The following is a 10218-nucleotide window of genomic DNA, read 5'->3' as shown; positions in this document are numbered from 1 at the left end:
AGAGAGAGATCTATGTGCTTAAAATGACCTGGATGAGACACAACCAATGAATCTGGATCGATATTTTCAGTATTGTAGTATGTTCCTTCCTCCCATTTTCAGAGAATAATCATCACGAAGAAAGCAAGGACAAGTTTAAGGGAAGTTTCCATCTCAGCCCGAGCTCATATGAGCTCGTCATGAACAGTAAAAAAATCAATTTTTTTCTAAAAATATGTGAAAACATTGAGAAATGTTTTGAATGTTTGCAAAGTTTTATCTTGAAATAACATTTGTGCAAGTAATGGCAAAGAAGAATAGCATTTTTGGAGCATTTTTGGATAATAGCATTTTTGGAGCATCGTTTCTTTTGCCACGACTTTCACGAATGTCATTTTATGATGAAATTTTGCAAGCAATCAAAACTTTTGTTAATGCTTGCCACAAATAAAAAACCAGAATTTTTTTGATTTTTTTCTTCAGATTTTACTGTTCACCCGAGCTCGTATGACCTCGAGCTGCCTCGTTTCTGGTGGCCCTAGGAGAAAGAAAAAAAATCTTAGGATTTCTCCGCCTCTCGTTAGTGCCGCCTCGTCTCCGATGGCCCTAGGACCATGTAGGCACGATGGACCCTGGCCCTTGCTGGCAGGAGGGATATTGCTTCGTTTTTCGGTGTTTTTATGAGTTCGTTTAGGATTTGTGACCTGCTCAGGAAGACAAGGCGATGATGGCTCACTGAAGGTGGAATAAGGTTCTCCACACCTAGCACCCATTTCAATGATAAACCTAGCGTCATCGGAGGGCGTGTGAAAGTGTGTCTCCGGCTGATCTCGTGGGATTCAATCGGTGTTGTTCTTCGGTGGATCTGCTTCGGTTGTTGTTTTCGCTGGTCGTGTGGCCTTAGCATAACGACTTTTTGACTGTCTACCAGAACAAATTAGGAGGGGCGATAACGGCGGCACATCTTTCGCTTGCTCCAGTGTTTCTATTCGTCGGGTGGTATACGGATATGGATATAATTTTGATTATTTCAGTGTTGTTTGTACTGTCATGACATGATGAATAGATGGAAAGTTTCCTCAGAAAAGTGTTTTAGTGCTTACTTAAAATTCCCCTTACAAAAGAGTGCATGTCTAAAATTGGTATCTCCATTGCTAAAAAGCCAAAAGAAGAACGTGGACTGGTGCTAGTGTCCCATTTCTTCTCAGATTCGTTGGACCTCACGCGTCCTCCATCCCTTCCCTACCCTCAACGTCTCGCCGCCGACGCCGCCCAGCTCTTCCAGCCGAGGGATTTCCGCCGCGCCGGTACCGCCCCGGGCCCCTCCGTCGCGGGCGCCTCCCCATCTCGTGCCTCCCCCGCCGCTCCTCCCCACCACACGCGAGGGGGGCGGCGCCGCTGCCCCGCCCTGTCCCCCATCTTCTCCGCGTGGATCCGCCTCCGAGGTAACCCCTCCCATGGATTATCTGGCCGCGCAATCCTTCCGTTAAACATATTGATCATGTCCATTTCTTGAGGCAAAATAGCCATGCGCAACCACCTCCCCTGAAAAAATTCACATCAGTTCGAAAGGCGATTAAGCGGTAGATACGATCCAGCCCAGCATTTAACACTGTTTTCTTCTGATCTCTACCAAAGGACGAGGCTTATGCTTGTAGTGTGTACGATGTTGAGCACCTTACATGTTGCAGTATTTCAGATGCATAGATAGATTCTTCGATGCTAACTAGGCCTATACTGTTATGCTTGGCTTGAATATCTCTAGTTTGTATTTTTGCTGTTGGGTGCTAGTTTGTCTTATCTGCATTAGCCTGGATAACTATTTCGCAAGACACAGGCCCAGATGCTATGTATTAGTGTGGGTAGCTATTTCTCAAGCTACATACAGTCCTAAGTAATTATGTCACCTAGTTAGTGTTGGTGTAGTCTACCGTAGTTGACATCTTTTGGTGTAACATATCTGCAGTGTTACTGTGTTGTTATGAATGATACCTCGCTGCTCTGTTGCCCTGACATTTCTGCTTGTTTGGGTAATCACAGTGATGAGGAAAATCAATCATCGATGGAAATGTATACAAGTACACGGGGCATCATTACATCTGCATTTGGCCTTACACTTCATTTCTGAAACTTTGAACTTCTATCCACACACTTACCCCTTTTGCTTGCTAAAGTGCTAGATCTGGATTTCTCGACAACCTTCTGTTCAGACCATGGCATATGGTGCTCTCATAAAGTAGCTAGGAAAGTGTCTCATACTTGAGTTTTTCTCATGTAGTTGTCAATCAGCACCTGTGTTTCTGCATCACCTGTAGTTATAATATGCTTTTCTTTGACACTTGAGCATCTTTTCGTTTAATTTATAGTTGTGCATTTACTAGTCTAAAAACCTTGTCTCAACTTGCCCTCCAATCTTGGTTATATTAGAAATTAACTTCATTAGGATATGAAACCACAGACAAGTTGGTGAGAGTGTTAGTACAATGCAACGTTATGGGTTTATTGATTGTGTATATGTATATAGTTGAAGGCTCAATAGCTAGCAACCATGATAGTAGCTAGTTATTTCTATGAGCAGGCTAAATTCGCATCACCTTAATCTCCTTTAATATAAATTGGGTCAAGTAGGCTTCAGGCATGAAGGCTTCTTGTTCAATGATAAGACATATTTAGAGCAATTAATCACTTGATGGTTTTGTGAGATGAGGCTACCGTTATTGCTTGTTGAATAATTTGTACTCCCTCCGTAAAGAAATATAAGAGCGTTTAGATCACTAAAGTAGTAATCTAAACGCTCTTATATTTCTTTACAGAGGGAGTAGTTGGTGTGGGTTGTTTTGTTGCGTTTATACGAATGGCTTGATCTTCTGCTAGGTGCTCATAATGTTGGTTGTCTGAATATATTGGGACAAAATTGTTTGTTTGTTCTGGTAGATGTCTCAGTCCAAATATGTGTCACTTCAATGGTTTGATCTGCTAACGTGTGCTGTTTCTTTATCCTGGTAGATGCTTCAGTCCAAATATTTGTCACGTATTATGTGCTTTTTTTTAGGGGGGACACATACGATATGCTTGCAATTGAACTTCTGTGTATGTCCCCAGGACTGAGGCTTATACCTTCATGGAAACCTTGACAAGTGTTTTGAGTTGTGATCATGCCCCCAATGTGAAGTCATACCTTCATCCACTTGATTAAGAAGGTCACTGGTTATAGCATTTCCCCATTTTTTTAACAGACTTAGAAAATGATTTTGTACTTCACACTTTAACAGGTCAGGGGACAGACTTGAGAGCCGTTTTTCAAATATTGATGATTGATATATTAATAACAACTAAAATGATGAGTACAACAACTGGTCGTGTTACTGCTAATCTTTTGTTTGCACGGAACTTATAAATTTTAATAATTTGCTAAAATGTTATATACTACAAGATATAATATCACGTGCTTATTTTTACCTCTTTTCTTACATGCCAACAGGTTTCTACAATCATAAGCTGTTCTACTTTTATATGGATTTTTCCTAAACATCAATAAAGGATGAGATTGAGGAGCATAAATGGACTGCGGTGCAAGCAGCTTAAACTCGTCCTTCTTGCTTTCTTCGTGATGTTTATTCTCTGGAAATGGGAGGAAGGAACATACTACAATACTAAAGATATTCATCCAGATTCATTGGTTGTGTCCCATCCAGGTCATTTAGCATATAGACATATTTCTCTTTCTTTTTTTGCATTATGCTTATCTTTATCTCATTTTTGTTCGAATTTCTGTAGCTAACTCAAAGTTTGTAGATCAGCATACATCCTCAGATGAAGACTTCCCAAGTGTAGATTCGTTGCCACCGCCAGTAGTTAAAGTACAAAAACAAGTTACCGGCGCACCACCACCACTGCCCATTGTCGGTGTTCCTGCTAATGTGGGAGGTGAACAGGGGGCATCATCTTCTGAGCCGAAAGGTAATTACTTATCTTCTATGACCGTAGGAGGAACCATGGATTCTTTCTTGAGAATGCTAGTATGCATTTCTTCAGCGTCACCTTTTGGTTATGTCTAGAATACTGAATCACCGTGTTGTACATAACTTAGTCAGGGGTTATCTGGTCCTAATATTTCTATCTCGTGTTTGCTTCATCTATCATCAGAATGTAACCACAGAAATGGAAGATGGGTTCCTGACAAGCGCAGACCACTCTACTCTGGTTTTGGCTGTAAACAGTGGCTTTCTGAGAGCTGGTCCTGCAGATTGACTCAGCGCACTGATTTTGATTACGAACAATTTAGATGGCAACCTGAAGCTTGTGATATGCCAGAGTTTGAGGCCTCTCAGTTCTTGATGAGGTACGTGTCCATAGCATGTCCGATATGAATATGGGGATGATAATATACTGCACCCTTGGCCTTATTATTATTATCACATTAAGGGGAACAATACTAATTTGGTTATGTTTCAGAATGCAGGGCAAAACCATTGCTTATGTGGGCGATTCTTTAGGGAGGCAGATGTTTCAGTCCATGATGTGTATGGCTACTGCTGGAGAAGAGCGGGCAGACGTGGAAGATGTCGGTGCGGAGTACGGGTTTGTCTTAGCACCAGGCGCAAAAAGACCAGATGGCTGGGCTTACCGGTTCCCGAGCACCAACACGACCATTCTATACCATTGGTCGTCGACGCTATGTGATCTGGAGCCTCTGAATCCATCAGATCCAGCCACCAGCTACGCCATGCACCTCGACCGCCCACCTGCTTTCGTGCAGGACAACCTCCACAGGATCCACGTTCTGGTCCTCAACACCGGCCACCACTGGAACCGGGGCAAGCTAAGGGCAAACAAGTGGGAGATGTACGTCGGCGGATCCCCGAACCACAACAAGAACATCGCCGCCATCTGGAAGGCCAAGAACTTCACCATCCACAGCGTCATCAAGTGGCTGGACGCGCAGCTCCCCCGCCACCCCCACCTGAAGGCCTTCTACCGATCCATATCGCCCCGGCATTTCTTCAACGGGGACTGGGACACCGGCGGCAGCTGTGACAGCACGAGCCCTCTGGCCAAGGGCAGCGGGATCTCCCAGAACCGCTCCGAGGATGCCGACGCCGAGGGCGCGGTGATGGGGACCAGGGTCAGGCTGCTGGATGTCACCGCTCTGTCGCGCCTGAGGGACGAAGGGCACATATCACGGTACAGCATCAAGGCCACACAGGGGATCCAGGACTGCCTGCACTGGTGCCTCCCCGGCGTGCCGGACACGTGGAACGAGATCCTCGCGGCCCAGTTGTTATAGTCTGTATGTAGTTGGATGGAAAATGAGCTAATTGTTGCTGATCAACTTAGTCCATGTTATGATATGTATACGGGGATTATTGCTGGTATTTACTGCAGAGCTTCTATGGTGGGGATACATGGAAACAGCAGGAAGCAAGCAGCAAGGGGTTCTTTCTGTAATGTAACTTGTGGTACTCATGCCACTTGTCTCCTACAGTACCTAGGAAATGCGTTACTGAGTAGGTAACTACTACTCCCTCCGTCCCTAATATAAGAGCGTTTTTTACATTAGTGTACTGTCGAAAATGTTTTTATATTATGGAACGGAGGGAGTATTAACTCTCAAGCACCAGTGCTAAACAACCTGCCAGTTAAATTGTCCTAGTCCACTCAAATCATATACTCGTTCTTTTGAACTTCTTCAGAGGAGAAAGGAAAATTATTTCTTTGCATCTTTTCTTTTGTGAGGCATAATATTTATGTCCATGTATATGGTTTCAGGGGGAGAAATATAGACATGAGATGTGCTTGTGGGCTCGGCTTTTGAGCATGTGCAAATTGCTAACAAATTGTTGTTTTATCATTTTTATACAGGTCGCATATGGGTGTATTTAAGTTTCAAATTTTACGCGTGCATACCTGTTCATGTTGTCATTTTCCTAAGTTTGTTTTCAGGTCGCATACATATGGTCATAACATGGTTTGAATAAAATCAATTCAAATTTGTGATGAAAATACTTGCCCGATGGAAACTGAGCCGAACAAACCTATAACTCCTCAATTTTTTTTGAGGCGTTAACTTCCAAAATATTTCTTTTTTCCCTCGAAAATGAGAAAGCTATACAACTTCTGGACGTGGAGTTTCTACACCCAAGAGCAAATGCTCCTGGTGTGAACAGTAATATCAAATAAATTCAAAAATATTTCAAAAAATTCTGAAATTTTTCTGTGACATACTTTCACAAATGTTAGTCGTGCATGCAAAATTTCATCGCAAAATCACATTGGTGGAAGGCGTGGTAAAAAAACAAAATCGATGCTCTGAAAATGTTACTTACAAAAGCATTTTGAAGCTTTGATTTTGTTTTTTTACACGACTTGCACCAATGTGATTTCGTGATGAAATTTTGCATGCACGACAAACATTTGTTAAAGTATGTCCCCAAAAAATTTCAGATTTTTTTGGTTGTACTGTTCACACCAGGAGCATTTGCTCCTAGGTGTAGAAACGTACTTTCGACAACTTCTCAAATCCCAAGCTAGTTCTTCTCGTTGGAAAAATGAACTGAACCGCCGGCGCGGCCAATTGACATTTGGCGGCAGCAATTTGGGGCTCCGCCCGTGTCGCCTCGAGAGGACGATGCGGAGGAAGGAGAGCCGGTTTTCACTCCCGTCATATTCTTTCTATTGTAACTAGTAAACGTGTACGTGCAACGCACGTATACACTTGAAAGATATATTTCCTCATTCATCCTAGTTAAGAGTCACTTATTCAAATAAAAAATTTATAAGAATATTTTGCATGGCATGAAAAGACAAATGTTCCGGTCTCATTCGGGAAACGGTTGTTTTGCGCCTATTGTGATGTATAGGAAAAATTAATATGGCATGAAACGATAATGTTCATGTCCCGCATTTTCGGCCACTTCTTAATTTTCGGCCACCATTTACTTCTTCGAGACGATGACTCGCGGAGCTTGTAGATGTACACCCTACAATAAAATAGGAGATGAATTTATAAACAATAGTAATAGGTGCAACAATACAATCTTATATGAAGTGGGTGAATATACCATCTGTATGTGTGCTAGTTATGTTGCTAAAAGCAGTACATTGCACAGACCCTAGTGAAGAAGCATGTGTGCGTGCCACCGGATCATGGGTAACACTATCCCCAGCTGAAGGAATCTTCTGTTGGAGGTTTACACGACGCCAGTGCAGGGATGCTGATTCTTTCTCAACAGATATTTGGGCATACGCAGACTGACTGCTATTTTGTTGCGGGTCCTGATTTTCATTCCCAATTGTAGATGTGTTGGTTAGGTCCGTAAACGGAGAATGATTCCTGACATGAACATATGTGCATCTGGATTGTGCTTGCCCATCAGCGTTTCATCAGCAGAAATGTTAAAACAAAACAGAGGAAGGAACAGAAGCCCCCAGCATTAGCAGTACGGAACCAAAGTAATGAATAACTTTTGCTAAAATGGGAAGGGTCATTTGAAACCAAAGCATTGCACCTGATCTACTTGCGAAGAATATCACAGAATCATGAAAGCTCCTCAGCAGCACCATAAACCAATTGATAGAGAAGCAAAGGAGATGGTCAATGGCTTAGGAGCCTGGTAGCAATGATGGCTGAGATGAATTTTTATTTTCTAATTCGCTTATCACCATAGTTGAGGGCAGTATCAGATGATCATGAGTTATGTTTTCATTAACATGGCACAATGTAATAAGCGAAATCAATGTGAAACGGCATGGTATGTAAACAACATGGTATGAATTTCAGATATATTACGATGTGCTCATTGGAGGTATGGTTGGTTGGGTTGTTGGGGCCTAATTTGAAGCAATTGTTGGGCCCTAATTTGACATAATAAGGGGCAGTAAATTTGTAGATGTGTTGTGTGAGGCAAATAACAGATCGGTGAGCGGTGTAGTCTACAGAATCCGCAGTTTACATTCGACAACACAGAACTAAGTACATCGTAATCCAAACTTATTAAGAGGCGAACTCCAAAAAGGATTAATCTGAACTTGTTTGCATTTAAGTGAAGAAGACACATAACTGCAGGAGGTGTAAAGTTTCAGTCCATCAGGCATGTGCATGCTGTGTGAGGCATGTGCAACTCCAAAAATTAGTATAAAGGCAACAGTATGGAACCAATGTATTCACTGGTCTGACTTGAATTGATGGCCTAATTTGACATATTTTGAAGCAACAAATCAGTGAATCTCCCTCAAATTTCTACGGGCGACAAACCTTCAGAGCGGCAGGGCGGTGCGATGCAGTTAACAAACTCCAAGACCGGCACCAAGAGGCGGCTAGACCGGCGGGCTTGCGGACAGCGGCGAGGACCACAGGGCGGCAGGGTCGTGGTGTTGCTGCGGACGGCGGCGAGGAGCGAGGGGCAGCAGGTCCAGCCGTGGTGTTGCTGATGGCGGCGAGGAGCGAGGGGCGGCAAGGTCGTGCTGCCCGGACGGCGGCGAACGGAGCCGGTCACAATCTCGTCTCTCTCACGAGCCCTGGCCATTATGTCAAGGAAGCTCAACTCCTCTTGTCCGTACAGGTAAAACTCAGCAGACCGTATGCACACCTTGTTTTCCTGTAACATACGATTACCACGGTCAGATGAGATCTAAGGCAAGTCGGTGGTTAACTTTATAAACTAACATATGGTGCATCATTAAATAGAGATACTTGAAGTCATTGTTAGCTGGGAAGTGTGGCCTGTAGACATAGATTGTCGAAAAGGCATGATTTTGAACTATTAAAGCACAATTCAAAGCATGTCACATTTTACATAGTACCTCCTCAGCGAAGAGTTCCTCGAGAAACACTGTCGATTTGGTTGTCTTCTGCCACTATGGCTAATGAAATACTAACAAGTTCATTTGACAGAACGTAATCGCTGAATTTGGAGATAGATACAAGGTTTATTGTTCTCGAGTCCAGTATTTCACTGATTGTTATCGATTTCTCCAGTGCATGCTACATCTCCCGAATCCAGGAGCTGTGAGAAAAGCCATTGTGACGTAGATGTGATTTTGATTCCTTCAACGGAAGACGTTTGGGTTACCTGCGCACTGTCAGTTATATAGTATGTCACAGCCAGGCTGCTTGTTGCTCGCATGAACGTCATGAATTAGAAGAAGTGTAGCTAAGCACCATGAATCTAATTGTACAATGGAGTCCTCCACCAACTCATCTGCAAGAATCAAAATTTGTGGTTCCAAAGTTAGCATTGGTAGCTTCAGCACAGGTAAACTTGAGTAGAAGAAATGCAGGGCAATGCTGACTTGCCATTTTGGACCACATTGGCTGATTCATAAAAATAATAATTGTTTGAACAGAAAAGTTCAGAGCAATTTATTTATCTCTACGATGGAGCATATACTCACAGAATCAAAGGTCTCAAGAGGCAAGCTTTCTAAGTGCCACCTGATGAGAACATTCCCTTCTTTGTGTACAATTTAATGTTTGTTAAGTCCAAAAATATCCATACTATCATCAGTCAGTTTTTCTCCCTCTTCTTCTCTTCCACCTCATTAAACATCCACAATTCAGATCCTGGAGCAAGAAATGCTTCTAGAACCTACACAACAACACCAACATTAATATCCAGAATTTGCTGAAGCGTACATCAATCCTGGCAAAATGTCAAGGTTAACTTACCATTATCATACCGTGGATAGCACATCGCCAACCACAGAATAAAATTATACCTGGATACTTAGGAAGGGTGAGAAGGTTTGGTAGAAAACCCTTATGCCTCTGGTGAGAAATAACTTTGATCAAATTTAAATCTAGGTAAATAGGAATTTTTTATCTGGGCCATATGACTTTCTTGAAGATAGTTGGTACAAAGACAGTAAATATTAGACATCATGAAGCATGACTCAGAAAATTCACCTCTGATAGAAGGACCGTATTACTCAGAAAATTCACCTCTGTTGGGCATTTATACGTCTTACTGGTGAAATTGCTCAATCCCTTTGGTTGAAACACGCAAACACTGGCAAATGTGAAACAGAGTCTAAGAGGGCCAACATTCTGAACGCAAAACGGTAGGTAGTGTGTAGTCTGCAAATTAGGAATAGTTGAACTTACTTGCTTGCTTCTACGCTCGCACTTGGCCGCCAGGAAGCAGAAGAGGACCGGGGCGCGGCGAAAGGAGCGGGAGGAACGGCGGCCCGCGACCAAGGGCGCGGCTCCGGCGGCCAGCGGCTCCCGGCGACCCGTGGCGG

The 10218-nt window shown here is 43.1% G+C and overlaps 1 protein-coding gene across 3 annotated transcripts; it reads left to right on the top strand.

The window, feature by feature from the left end:
* Positions 1-1173: 1173 nt before the first annotated feature.
* Positions 1174-5533, top strand: LOC119274836 (protein trichome birefringence-like 14). Of its 3 annotated transcripts, XM_037555567.1 has the most exons (6): positions 1174-1424; positions 3082-3179; positions 3461-3674; positions 3757-3939; positions 4126-4321; positions 4435-5533. In XM_037555567.1, the coding sequence occupies exons 3-6, from the start codon at positions 3521-3523 to the stop codon at positions 5264-5266; spliced, it is 1365 nt and encodes a 454-aa protein (XP_037411464.1). In that variant the 5' UTR covers positions 1174-1424; positions 3082-3179; positions 3461-3520; the 3' UTR covers positions 5267-5533. The 3 variants fall into 3 exon arrangements, with proteins under 3 accessions (XP_037411464.1, XP_037411465.1, XP_037411463.1); XM_037555568.1 differs by lacking the exon at positions 3082-3179 and having other exon boundaries at positions 3775-3939; XM_037555566.1 differs by lacking the exon at positions 3082-3179.
* Positions 5534-10218: the final 4685 nt, after the last annotated feature.

This window comes from Triticum dicoccoides, chromosome 3B (genome assembly GCF_002162155.2).
Source record: "Triticum dicoccoides isolate Atlit2015 ecotype Zavitan chromosome 3B, WEW_v2.0, whole genome shotgun sequence".
Lineage (NCBI taxonomy): Eukaryota > Viridiplantae > Streptophyta > Magnoliopsida > Poales > Poaceae > Triticum > Triticum dicoccoides.
The sequence above is the reverse complement of the archived record's forward strand: the minus strand, read 5'-3'. Positions and strand labels throughout refer to the sequence as shown.